General features: G+C 46.6%; 1 protein-coding gene across 1 annotated transcript in view; it reads right to left on the bottom strand.

The window, feature by feature from the left end:
* The window catches only part of MYO5C (myosin VC), a 96,696-nt gene that overhangs the window by 53,998 nt on the left and 28,218 nt on the right, over positions 1-14,480 (bottom strand). The window contains exons 9-12 of the mRNA XM_057723964.1: positions 9,221-9,327; positions 5,998-6,263; positions 2,457-2,538; positions 85-225 (exon numbers count right to left, since the gene is read on the bottom strand). Of these exons, the coding sequence (XP_057579947.1) occupies positions 85-225; positions 2,457-2,538; positions 5,998-6,263; positions 9,221-9,327 (596 nt within the window). The remainder of the gene's footprint in view (positions 1-84; positions 226-2,456; positions 2,539-5,997; positions 6,264-9,220; positions 9,328-14,480) is intronic.

The raw sequence follows: 14,480 nt of genomic DNA on the forward strand, positions 1-14,480 counted from the left end.
ATATATGTTAAAAAAATCCACCTTGCAATATGCTCATCTATTACTACACAGAAGTTGAAAACAACAATTATTTTAAAAAGTTACCAAGCATTCTTCATCCAGTAACTCCAAAATGCCCATTTTTGCTTCAATCAGGTCAATAACTGGTTGGTTGTCATAAAAATCTATCAGTGTCCAAGGAATATCTTCCTTCATATACTCTTCTTGTTCAAGTTTAAAGACATGCTGGAAATCCAGAAGTTAATATAGAAAGCAAAAGAGAATATTAGAGTGTGTTTCTGAAGAACAGGACATAAACATTTGGAAAATGTAGATGTATGACTGATCTGTAATGTTTGTGGAAGACCCTAAGGTGCATGTCACCCTCCTTACCCACGATCAGTGGTGCTAAGATCCTAACGTGGGTCTAGTTGTCATCTTCCTGCCCAGCCTGAGTGGGTCCCCACATCCTGGGGTGTAAGGCCTGGGCCAGCCTGCCACCTTTAGCACTCAGGGTGGTCCTGGAGCCCCTCCTCCACTCACAGCCACTGCTGCTGTCCAAGGCAGACCCAGCCTCTTTGGCCGGGTGGGAGTCAGCCCACTGAGAATGCTGGCTTTGGGGCCAGTGTGAGAAGCTAACAACTTGGAGAGCTTTGTTCATTACTTGTTTAGGCCATGAGGGTACTAGGGAGGCTTCCCAGAGGGCTGGCTCAGGCTCATCCTGGCTGCAGGTGGCAGAAGGGGGAGGGATTATGAGGAGAAAGGCTGCTACAGGAGAATCCCAGTGGGAACTGCACAGAAGCCCAATAGGTGGTTGAGAACCGAACGGCGCCCATACAGGCCAGAGAGAGAGCACAACAGTGACGGTAGGGGTGATGGATGGGACTGTAAAGGATGGCAGAGGGGAGATCACACCAGCCTGCTGCGGATCCCCAGAGACTCTCAGTCCTGTGGCCTTTTCCTAGGGGCAGTGAGGACCCACGGAGTTCATGATGAGAACTATGTTCTGGAAAGATAGCTCGGTTTGGGGGTGGGGATGGCTTTGAAGAGAGCAGGACTGGAGGCAGAGAGCCCAGTCAGGACTCAGCCCAGGGTTCTGGAGAGGTCAGACACCGTGCAAGGCAGGTGAGCAAGAGCAGAGAGGTTGGGATGAAGGTGAGGCTCAGGACACTGGGTCAGTGGTGGTGCTTTAACCACAAAGGGAGCAGAAAAGGCAAGGAGCCCAAGAGGGGAAGGTGGTGGGCTCACTTTGTCGCTGCTGAACTCCCTGAGGCCACCCAGATGCAGCGGTCCAGCAGCGGCCAGATTTATGGGATGGGAGATAGGAGAGGGCTCACTAGGGAGTTTATTCTCATATTTTTAAGGCATTACCCCCCCCCCCAAGGAGGATCTGCACATTGACAGATGACTCAAACAAAAAGAGGGGGGCGGGAGGGGTGGGGAGAAGGAGGATGAAATAGAAGAGGAGGAAAAGCAGAATTAAAGAAGAAAAAATGGAATTGCAGCCTCTGATACGCTATTTTCAGGGTGTCTTGCATATGTGTTCTGCTGAGGCTGAGGCGAATGTGTTTATTGGGGAGCGAGGCGGCACTGGAGTCCCGGGAGGGGCAGGATCTACAGATACACTTCGACTTCAGGTGAGTTACGCTGCGTACCCGCTGGGAATAAATCTTAGTTTCAGTTATTAAATGCTAAACTTCCAGGGAATCCTTGAGAATGTTAAAGGAATACAAATTCACAGCAGGGTGAAATCTAATGCTTATATGTGGATTAATTATGGAGCAAGGAATAGCAAAACAGAAAAACATTTACCAAGTATGATTCAATGTTAGGTCTTCTCCTTACAAGAATATTAGGCAGATGCTACTGACCCGTTTTCAAAATGAGGAAAATGAGGCTCAGAGAACCCAAGGTCCTGGAGGAAGGAGGTGGTACAGCTAAGACTCAAACTCAGTTCAGTTTGAGCAAAAGCCCATGCTCTCCATGATGTCACACTGTCTTCTCCTCATGGGTTGTGTGGGAGAAGCTGAATTTCAAAGGACAAGCAGGAATTCTCCAGGTGAAGATGAAGGGATGGGGAAAGGACAGGGGCAGGTGGGTTTTGGCAGAGAGAGAAGCAGGTGCAGATACCGAGGCTCTCAAGGACTGGAGCCTTCAGGGAACTAAGTGGTTTGGTCCGTCTGTGAGGATGGGGTGGGTGTCTGTATCCAAGAATGACAGGTGATGAAGTGAAACAAAAGTTGGCAAATGGCTCCACAAAGATGAAATAGGATGGGAAGGTGCAGTTTTGAGATATGGCCACAAGATGGTGCAGTGACCCAGCATGTGAGTCCTTTAATAATCGTGATATTTCAAGAGGGAAAGAGCCAGGCGGAGCCTCTCTCCACGTACACACACACACACAAACACACACACACCCACCCACAACCCCCCCCCCCCCCCCACCGAGAGCTAGTTTCAAGAAGGCAGGACCTTACCAGGTTAAACTGCTGTTGCAGCTTTTCATTAGCATAATTGATGCAAAACTGTTCAAAGCTGTTCACATCAAAGGTTTCAAAACTGAAATACAGTTTAAACAAGTTAAGATATAACTTGAAGGACATATACATTCATTTATAGTTCACTATCTTTTCCCACAAATTTTACAGTTTAAAAGTTTTCTATGTTTTCTGCAAGTTTTAAATATGCCTCAAAGCTTCTGGTTTAAATATCCTAGCATTCAGTTTATAAGTCTCCTTTTCCCAGGCTGCCCCAGGAAGGAACCTGGTGTGTACAAAACACCTACCTGAGGTAGGCATTAGAACAGGCACATCACAACATGGCATATCATCTAATCCACACAACACACATCAGCATTATTATCCTCACTTTATAAGACTGAGAAGTTAAAAAATTTGTCTGAGAACACACAGTCAGTGTCAGACTGAGCTGTGAGCCCAACCTGACTGTAACACTTCTGCTTCCAGAGAAAAAGCAATGTTGTTTCCTGTTCCCCCACTCTTTGCCGCAGGCAGAGGCAGCACGGTTTTGCTTCCCCACGGGGTGCTTTCAGAGTGCTAGGAGGAAAAGGACAAGGCCATCTAACACCCATAGCCCAGCAGACCCCTTTAGGTCCAAGGCAGACATGGCCCCACCTCCATTTTCAGCCTTTGTGGCTGTCTCTGGAGTTGTAAACTCACGAGCTGAGAGCAGGACGGCAGATGGCAGACTGGGGAGCAGGTTGGAACTGGGAGGGGCCCATGATAACCAGGATTGCCCTACGGGGCAGCTGCTACTCAGCTCCAGCCAGCTGCGGCCATGGATTAATGCAGGTTAGGATGTGAGGTCACCTGATGCTCAAGAGAATCCAGAAACCTGAACTCTTATGTGAATCACCACACTCTATAAAACATGATGTGGGCTGACTATGGAAAACAGTATGGAGGTTCTTCAAAACAAACAAACAAACGAAAATACATCTACCATACAATCCAGCAGGAAAAAAAAAAGAAAAAAACAACAACAAAAAAACCAAAAACACAAACATGATGTGGGCTGAACAAAACTGGGGCACCCGATCCCCCTTCTGGCCAGATGCGCGCTCCCGCCAGGAGGAAGCTGATGCCCATTCTCTCCTGCAAGCCTAACACGGCCCTAGGCAGAGGGTGGCCCTGACCCCACTGTCACACACGAGGGTCAGAAGAGATGGTGACCATCGCCGAGTGGTGCCAGACATGCAGTTTGGCCCCAGCTCTTGGTGCCTCTAAAGCCTCAGTTCTTAATCACTCTAATCCTGAGAGGTTCCTGCCAGCTCCAACCGTGGGTGCCCTGGGAGTCTCACTTGACTGAGCCTGTTTGGCTCAGTTTAGAATTCCTGGGAGGCTAAGGTCCTGGACAGTCCTCTGGGCAGCCCCAGGGTGACGGAGCAGGAGCAGAACCCACAATCCTGACAGCCCCATTCCGCATGTGCCCTGGGTGGTCCAGAGGCTTGGCCAGCCTGGACATTGTAGATGGGCCACGGCTGGGCCTGGAGGGGAGACAAAAGGGCCTCATTGTGTCCTGCAGCCCACAGCTTGGGCCAAAGGCAAGACTTTCTAGGGCAGGGGCGGACTATCAAACATCAATGGCTATTTTCTTGTTCATATTTGAACAATCCTTATGGTTCTTAAGATGCCTTCACAATTCCTTCCATTTGACATCTGTAACATCCCTGCAAGAGAGGCCCCATCTCACAGACACAGAAACTGAGGTTTGGAGAGGTTCTGTGACTTTCTCGGGGCCACACAACAGGTCTGGTGCAGAGCTCACTCCCTGGGGTCTGACTCCCAGTCCCAGGCCCTTCCAACTCTGGGTCCAGAGAACATAAACACCTGGCTGGCTGGGAAACCACAAGCCTCCATGCTGTTCCGAGCTGAAATCTCAAGGTTCACAGCTTTGGCTTTAATGGCCTTCATGGAGGGTAACTTTTCCTTTCAGGCTGCCTTATTTCCAAGTCACCCTGAGCTCAGTTCTCCCAACAGCTGCAGTTGTGCATGGATGAGGGCTAACCTAGCCATGAGAATACTGGAGAAAGGTATGAAAGGATTAGCCCCAGACAGTAACACTTACTTAAAGAGGAGAGCTTGTTTTTTTGGAGGGGTGAAATGAATTCAAGAGTGGTGGTGAGCATATTACTTTTAAAATTTCCAAAGAAGAATTTAATTTTAAAATTTAAATTTAAAATAGCAAGTTCTTGGACTTCCTAGGTGGCATAGTGGTTAAGAATCTGCCTGCCAATGCAGGGGACACTGCTTCAATCCCTGCTCCAGGAAGATCCCACATGCTGCGGAGCAACTACGCAGAGCAACTAAGCCCGTGTGCCACAACTATTGGGCCTGCGCTCTAGAGCCTGTGAGCCACAACTATTGAGCCTGTGTGCCGCAACTACTGAAGCCCACGTGCCTAGAGCCTGTGCTCCACAACAAGAGAAGCCACGGCAATGAGGAGCCCGTGCACCACAGTGAAGAGTAGCCCCTGCTTGCCGCAACCAGAGAAAGCCTGTGTGCAGCATCGAAGACCCAATGTAGCTAATAAATAAATAAATTTATTAAAAAAAAAAAAAGCAAGTTCTTAAAAATTTACAATTGCTCCTGTCTCAGGTTTGTCCACTTAGCAAAAAATTCAGCTTCCTTATTACAGTGGCCTATTAGCCTCACGGGTCTGCCTGCCATTCTCTTGACTCACTGCCTCCTGTTCTCAGCTGCCCCTGGCCAGCTGCTAACAAACAAAAGCTAACGCCCCTCGGAGCCCGCCTCCATGAGGGCCAGGCCTCCTTCACTCTCCCTGGCGGTTCTGCAAGTGTCCCTAGCACGAGTCTGACCTGGAAAAGCAGGGCTGGGCAACCAAAAGCAGCAAAGGAAAAACTCCAGTGTGGGAACTTTGTGCCCCGAATGTATTGGAATTCTTGGAGAATGGGGCAAACACATGACCCTCATGACCCAGGAAGGGAAGAGGATTCAGGTGTGAGGAGGCTGGTTGGTAAAAGGCCTGGGTTTGAGTCTACTTCTGGCCCCGTGAGCATGGGCGAGGTGCAGGACCTCTGGAGCTGTCACTTTCACCCTGTGAAGTGGGAAAGGTATGACAGGGCTCCACACCTCACGGGGCCTGTGTAGGGAAACAGAAGTGGGTGACAGCCTCATACAGCGATGCGTTCTCCCATCAGCAGAGCAGCTGTGAACGAGTCCTCCTAAGCCTCAGCTGTTTCATCTGTAAAATGGGGATGATTATAAGGTTGTCTGAGTTATAAGAAAGTGCATAGAAACCACTCGGCACGGGAGCTGGCATGTGGCTCTTGATGTCGGCCATTACCGATTTAGAATTTATTGAATACACCCTAGAAAAAAGACACTGTAGCCCGGAAGGCTGTACTTAACATCCACACAGGCAAAAATCTTTCTGATCATGTGAGACACAAAAGAGCAACCAGAATAAAATGATCTAAAAATAACAGGCATTCGACATTTACATGAGGAAAGACAGGCTCACTGAAGAGAATCTTACCCATAAATGTCCAAAACACCAATAAAAGTGTGCTGCTTGCCTGAAAACTGCAAGGCTTGGTTAATTCTCTCCACAATGAAGTCAAACAGGTGAGCATAGATCTTTTTGGCCAGCGCATCCCTGGCATTGACGGCCTGGGGCCTGGTCATAGGTTTCACCACCGTCTCAGAGGTCGTGATGATCTTTCGATTACACAGCCACTGAGCAACTCTGCTGCTCTCCAGGCCCAGGAGCTCACAGAACACCTCCAGGTGACTGTCGTCCTCCTTCAAAAGCAAGACACACCCTGGTCAGGGCCGTCGGGCCATCTACACCGTCACTGGCCCACCCAGCCAGGCCCCTTGCCCTCTGCACAACCAGGCCTCATGTCACAGAGCCAGGTCTGGGAGCGAAGCAGGAGGGCCCACAGTGGAGCTCACCCTGCACCTGGTCCTTGGCAGGGCACCGCTGTGGTGATGCCAGGTGGTCCTGGGCTGTGTCCCACCTGCGTTTTTGTTCTGGCCAAAGAATGTCAGTAGTGATTTAGGCCACAGAAGCAATCCTCCCCACTCTCCTGTGCAGGTGGGCACAGCCTCAAGGCCTCCCTCTTCCCTTTGCATCACATCCAGGCCACCTGTCAGAGCCTACACTTGCCCTGTCCCTCGTTGTGTAGTCTGGGTTTTCCCCGGGAGGTCTGGCCCAGGAAGTACCTGGCTGTCATTGTCAGAGAGAACGTTGTAAGCTTCCTGGACTAAAGTATCTTCCCAGCCAACATGAAGGCTGTGGTGGAGGACTTTTCCTGGATGTACAAAGTGAACCTTGTTTCTCTCCCAAGCCTGGCCATGAGAGCTTGCCAGCAGACAAGGAGGGGTCTGCTCCTGTTTGTCTTCAGGCAGCATGGACTAGGGGTCCTTGTCACTAGGCAAGGAGATGTGACCCCCTGTGACTGCACACCATCATTCCTCTCTGGCAGGGGAACTTCTGAGGCAGGCTAATTTGTAGACACCATCTCAGCCAATTGGGAAAACCACGTAACTGCATTTAAAAAGCATTAGATTATGGTGGAGCTAACAACCTAAAAAGTCCTGCCGCCTCCGCCTCCCTGTTGCCCACCCACACCCCTCCTGACCAAGATCACAATAATATGAAGCCTGGGTTCATGTGTCTGACCCCCTCATTGGGGGAGGGGACTGGCAGAGCCATTGATTTCCTTCCTTCTAAGCAGGAACCAAACCTCTGAGTCAAAAGCATTGAGCTATAGGAGCAGCTACAGGGGGAGATGCAAAGGGGCATCAAGTTTTAAAAGGTAAGATGGCTTCATCCAGACTGAATTTGCCCAATATTTTAAGTTCTTGATTCGAATGAGTTAAAATTACAAGACTGATAATTTTCTTCAAAAGATTTGACATCTTGTTTCCTAAGATAGACAAAGGATTTTTAGTCTATTTTAACTCCTCCAAAATATTACCTTCACAACAAACTTCACGGGACAGAGTTCAAAGCAAGGGCATTTGTTGGGTAGAAGTCATGGGAGTTCAGTAGAAAAAGTGCAGAAGCCCCTTTCTGTGGTAAATGAGCCAGGAACCAGAGGGAGAACCACACCTACACACATTCCAGACCTGCCATCGCCTCTCTCCAAACTTCCCAGTCCTTTGTGAGTTGACTGACTCTGTGATGGCTGGATATTGGTGGGGATGGGGGCAGGGTGCTTGGTGTGAGAATCTGAGGAGAGTGAGGAGAATTACTTCCTGGTCATAGGGCAACAGGACTGATGCCCTGAGCCAAAAACACATCCTCCCCTTCTGCACAGCACTTTCTCCCCTTAAACCACAGGTACCAGAGCTGAGAAATTACCAGGTGTACAAAATTAACAATTGTTTCCATCAGTTGTTCTGGGGACATGAAAATAGACATTGTTATGGACTGAATGTTTGTTTCAGTCACATAAAAAAATTCATATGTTGAAGCCCTAACACCCAATGTGATGGTATTTGGAAGTGGGGCCTTTGGGAGGTACTTGGGTTTAGATGAGGTCATGCAGATGGGGCCCCCATGATAGGTTTAGTGTCCTTATAAGAAGGGAAAAGAGAACTAGAGCTTGCTTTCTCTCTCTCTGCCATGTGAGCACACAGTAAGAAAGCAGCTGCCTGCAAGCCAGGAAGAGGACCCTCACCAAGATCTCAACAGAAAATAAATTTCTGTTAAGCCACCCAGCCTGTGGTATTTTGTTATGACAACTAGAGTTGACTAAGACACGTTAATACAAAGCTTTAACAATAGGAGATTTTGCATTTCAGAGGAACCTTTTCAACTGTGCGATTGTCCTCTTTACATGGATATTGTTGAGAATAACCAAACACATACCCCACCAAGAGTCACCACTCATAACATTTGTTGCTAAAGAGAGACACACACAAACCTATCTTGTGTCCATTAAATAAAGAAATCTGTCACAAAACATACATGGGAATATATTTCCATAGAGAGCACCATTGGTGTTTGATTCAGGCATGTGTTGGGAGGTAGGAAGTGTCCTTTCTACTTAAAACTGTCCAGTGCCCTTAAGGCCCTGCATGATCTGCACCCTTCCCTCCATCTTCTGGTCCAATCTACCACCCCTTCTTTCTCTCACTCCTTTTTTGCATTTACCAACCTTTTGGCTGTTTTTATAATAATACTTCCTGCCTAAGGGCCTTTGCACCTGCTGTTTCCTCTACTTCGAATGTTCTTCCTCCAGATATAGACACAGTTCACTTCCTTATTGAATTAGAAAGGCTTTCCCAGAATGCCTGACACAAAACGCACAGCCCCTCCCCACACCTACACTGCTTCCTTTTCAATGGCTATTGTCAGCTGCTAGAGCCTATAACTGTTTATTGTGTCTTTTCCCCTCCACTTCCTCCCCCAGAACACAAGCTTCATGAAGGCCTTCTGATTTTGTTTTGTTCACTGCTGTTTCTCTAGAGCCTACAACGGTGTCTGGCACAGAGTAGGCACTCAGTAAAAATTTGTTGAATAAAAGAAAAACGGAGAATGCGTTTCCCCCTCCTCCACTGTTGCAAGGGGAAGAAGCTTTACTCTTTGAAGGTAACCCATGGAAACTCCTACCCTCCTTCTTCCTGTTAAACTGGTCTCCCCAGTAGGTCCAATGTGCCTGGTGCTAAAATGCAAAAGCAGGGTAACCATGAGAGGTTCTACTGATGCTCCTCCCAACATAGGAAGGGTAAACAAACACATATCTTACGCTGACTGCCGATCTCTCGTTGCCCACTGCTATGATCTGCACGTTGCCCAGGTGTAGGATGGCTGCCAGGATCTTAAAAACATCCATCTGAAAATCTTCCTTTAAACCTGAAAACAAAATTTTTCCCAAATTAGGAACACTGCATTTCTTCTCTTGCTTAGTTGCTAGTAAGATAAGCACCTGAATTCTTTCAAGATACTCTAGTACCATCACTGCCAAGAGCTGGGACAGGGAACAGTGAGTGGACCCCAGGGAGAATCTGGTTCACTGTCTTTCTAGTTTGATGTATGCAAACACACAATGTGAACTACACAACCCACCAGGTTTCCCTTTTGTTGTGGTCGCTAGGAAGTTCAACACAAAAATTAGTATCTGAGTAACTATTTCATATCAGGTTCCTGGGAGAATCAGCTCTCATTCATTCTGTGTGCTGTGCTTTTTTGATTGTTTTTATATATTTTTTTCTTTTTTGCTCATAAGCTCTCTGGATGCTTTTTATGGTGGGTGCTGGAAGGATTCCATTTGCCCCTCCAGCTCTGCACCTTGTTCTCTGCCCCAGTGTGCTAGTCTGTTTAGACAAAGGCAATGGGCTCTGGTTGGGTTTCACCAATAGGGACCCTGGCAGAAGATCAGAGAGCAGGAGGAGATAGATGCTGGGTACGTACCCCGTCTCTTTCCCTGCAACGTTGCCTCGGGCTGGCTGTGTTGCTGACTGACAGAAGGTTACTGCTCCGAGTCTGGAGCTGACTTTCCCCAACCCTTCTTTCAGGCTCAAGTAACACCCTGTGTCTGAACAGAAAGAGCTGCTGTATCCAGATCCCAAGTGCTCCTCATAGCCCCTTTAGCCCCACACAATTTGTAGTTGCTCCCTTCATAAATAAACCCTCCTCCTTTTATCCTATTTGAATGTGCCCCATGTTTCCTCGATGAGGCCCTGACCAACGTACGTGGACTATCACTTGTGAATGAAAAATGTTGCCTGCCGTATCAGCAAACAATGGATGCTGTGGCCATCAGACCATAAGCCACTATGACTGCTCCAAACGGTGCACCCTGAGGGGATTTAGGATGGAGGAAAGCAGGATACCAGTCCTAGGTAGCTAAGGTACATATCAAAGGAATGATTTCAGTGAACCCAGATTCTTGTATCTTCTCATAAATAGAAAAGTACTAAATTCCTTAATTTGAGATATCTAGTTTTCTTTAATTAACAGTCATCTTTTGATGTTCTGATTACCTGGTCTTTGTTGCAAAACTTCTATATATCTTGGCTCCTCCCTTACCTCCTGGGAACAGTCCCTCAGAGCTATCTGAGAGGCTGTGTTCCGGGCTTAAATCCTCAATTTCGTCTGCCAAATAAAACATAATTCTTAACTTTTAGGTTGTGCATTTTTTTCAGCCAATAGGAGACCCACAACTTCTCCAGCAGAAAAGCAGCAGGCCCTAAATGCCAGCAAGAGCCACTGCAGCCGCCTGCTGCTTCTGACACAAGAAGACCGGGAGCATCTCAACAGCAGCCAGGTCACGTTCGTAAATAATTTCTAAACCTAGAGAGGCTGCTCTCCTTCAAAGATTACACAAAATCAAAGTCACGAAAGGTTTCAAACCAATGGGACCTAATTGAACTTAAAAGCTTTTGCACAGCAAAGGAAATCATAAACAAGACGAAAAGACAACCCTCAGAATGGGAGAAAATATTTGCAAATGAAGCAACTGACAAAGGATTAATTTCCAAAATTTACAAGCAGCTATGCAGCTCAATATAAAAAAAATAAACAACCCAATAAAAAAATGGGCAGAAGACCTAAATAGACATCTCTCCAAAGAAGATATACAGATGGCCAACAAACACATGAAAAGATGTTCAACATCACTAATTATTAGAGAAATGCAAATCAAAACTATGAGGTATCACCCAATACCAGTCAGAATGGTCATCATCAAAAATCTATGAACAATAAATGCTGGAGAGGGTGTGGAGGAACCCTCGTGCATTGTTGGTGGGAATATAAACTGCTACAGTCACTATGGAAAACAGTATGGAGATTCCTTAAAAAACTAAAAATAGAACTACCATATGACCCAGCAATCCCATCACTGGGCACATACCCAGAGAAAACCATAATTCAAAAAGACACATGCACCCCGATGTTCATTGCAGCACTAACTACAATAGCCAGGACATGGAAGTAACCTAAATGTCCATCAACAGATGAATGAATAAAGAAGATGTGGTACATATATGCAATGGAATATTACTCAGCCATAAAAAGGAATGAAACTGGGTCATTTGTAGAGATATAGCTGGACCTAGAGACTGTCATACAGAGTGAAGTAAGTCAGAAAGAGCAAAACAAATATCGTATAGTAATGCGTATATGTGGAATCTGAAAAAATTGGTATAGACGATCTTATTTACAAAGCAGAAATAGAGACACAGACATAGAGAGCAAACGTATGGATACCAAGGGGGAAGGGATGGTGGTGGGATGAATTCGGAGATTGGGATTGACATACACACACTATTGATACTATGTATAAAATAGATAACTAAGGAGAACCTACTGTATAGCTCAGGGAACTCTACTCAATGCTCTGTGGTGACCTAAATGGGAAGGACGTCCAAAAAAGAGGGGATATATGTATACATACAGCTGATTCACTTTGCTGTACAGCAGAAACTAACACAATATTGTAAAACAACCGCACCCCAATAAAAGTTAAAAAAAAAAGATTTCAAACCAAAATTACATGGAAGTCTCCAGTTCAATCTGAGTCCAGGCATTTGCAGCTGTTCAATTTCGAGTTAATGCCTCCATCTGAAGGACAGAGGATCCTAACAGAAATAACCCCCCGGGCATCATCACGATAAATGACAGGTAAGTGATGAAGAAAAGCAACTAAAAGTACAAAGTTTGGGAATCTGCTCTGGCATTCCCACTCTCCACATGATCCGTTACTAACTCCATGCCTTCCAAAACTGACAAAAGTGAAATAACAACTCCAAAGCAATGATGTCAAAGAAAGAACTTAAGATCTCAGTTAAGTAATTATCTTGAGTGAGATAAAAATCACTGCAAAAGCACTGCTGGCCTGAGATAGATTTCAACAAGAAACACAGTGGTCAAGTTCCTTGAGCCTGAGGTCCAGGATAGGGCTGACTGTTTCTGGAGTATTCTTTCTGTCAGAGATCTTAATGGCCAGGCAAAGATCAAAGGGTGAATTAAATAAGAGTCAGCAGAAGCATAAAGGAAGTGAGCTCTTGATCAATATGCACCCCATTCTGCGTCCTCAGGGGGTACCTTGTGACGAGCTAAAGTACCAGTGATATTGTGATTTATACTAAGAAATACACACTTGGGCTTCATCCAGTTTCTAACAAACAGAACTTCTAAACCCCGGGAACTTCCTAAGTGGTGAGAGAAATTAAGATGTCTTTTGTTAATGAGGCAATTTTGGGGTGCCCGGAGGTCATGCGAGGATGGGGGCTGGTTCCCAGGGGAAACAACCCTGTGACTGACAGCTGGAACTTTTGGTTTCACCCCTCGAACTCCTCTGGGGAGCAGAGAGGGGCTCGAAGTTGAACTTACTGCCAATGGCCAGTGATTTAATCAACTGTGCCTATGTCATGACGTCTCCATAAAAACCCTAAAGCACAAGATTTGGAGAGCCCCCAGGTAAACACATGGGGATTGTGGAGAGTGACACACTCAGACAGCATGGAAGCTCTGTGCTCCTTCCCACATACTGGCCCCTCTATATCTGTTCCAACGGACTGTTCCTGAGTTACATCCTTTTATAATAAACTGGTGATCTACTAAGTAAAATGTTTCTCTGAGTTCTGTGAGCTGCTCTAGCAAATTAATTGAACCCAAGGAGGTGGTTGTGGGAACCTCTGATTTACAGCCATTCAGTCAGAATCACAAGTGACAACCTGGACTAATGACTGGCATCTGAAGGTGGGGGTGGGGACAGTCCTGTGGACCTGAGCCCTTAGCCTGTGGGATCTGACGCTTGCTCGAGGTAGATAGTGTCAAATTGAGTTGAATTGCAGGACAGCCAGCTGGTGTCCGGAGAATCACTTAGCGTGCAGAACTCCCTACCCCCACCCTCCCACCCACCCCCACACACACTGGAACTGCGTGTCAGACCCATTTTAGTTACTTCAGAAGCAGAGCCAGAAGGGAAAGCAAATGAAACTCTGCATCAGGCACTGTCCTTAATACTTTCTACATATCACCCAGTCTGATGCTTACAGCAACTATATAAAGTACTAGTATTGTTCCCATTTTACAGAGACGGAAACTAAGGCATGGAAGGGTTAGGGAACTTGCCAAAGTCACAATCACACTGGGTATATTATGGCTAAGCAGTTTAATGCCAGCAACCACTGCAGTGTGTGAAAAGACCAGTGGAGTCATGAGGCTGCCCTAGTTCACCCCACGGTGTGTAAAAGTGATGGTCCCCTGATGACCCTGTACCAGGCAAAGAAGCCTGAGCAGATTTCCTGAGGTCTGTTTACTGGGCATGTTGTGAAGTAGATTTGTGTACTGAACTAGATGACCTCACTGCTAACCTTGTCTGCTTCTCCAAACTGTCTCCATAACAAACCAGAGCAATGGACAAATCAACCAACAAGTACTTATTTAGCAATTACATTTAAAAAAAGGTATCTGACCAGGGCTTCCCTGGTGGCGCAGTAGTTAAGAATCCTCCTGTCATGCAGGATACGCAGGTTCGATCCTTGGGCTGGGAAGATCCCACATGCCAAGGAGCAATGAAGCCCGTGTGCCACAACTACTGAGCCTACCCTCTAGAGCCCGAGAGCCACAACTACTGAGCCCACAAGCCGCAAGTACTGAAGCCCACATGCCTAGAGCCTGTGCTCCGCAACAAGAGAAGCCACCACAATGAGAAACCCATGCACCACAACAAAGAGTAGCCCCCGCTTGTCACAACTAGAGAAAAGCCCATGCGTGGCAATGAAGACCCAACACAGCCAAAAATAATAATAACAAATAAAAATTTAAAAAGGTATCTGCCCAAAAATGTATGATTCATGTTGGGCAGTCTGCCCTTGAGTGGATCTCCATCTAAGATAGATAACACTGAGACACAAACAAGAGGACACGGCCAATAGGACAAGTGGTACCAATAAGGTATTCACATTGTTGGAGACATGCTGTTTGGACAGAACTCTCCTTGGGGATGAAATATTCTTTATCTGTGCTGAACGATATGGCAGCTATTAGCTACCTAC

This window comes from Hippopotamus amphibius, chromosome 2, assembly GCF_030028045.1.
Source record: "Hippopotamus amphibius kiboko isolate mHipAmp2 chromosome 2, mHipAmp2.hap2, whole genome shotgun sequence".
Taxonomy (NCBI): Eukaryota; Metazoa; Chordata; class Mammalia; order Artiodactyla; family Hippopotamidae; genus Hippopotamus; species Hippopotamus amphibius.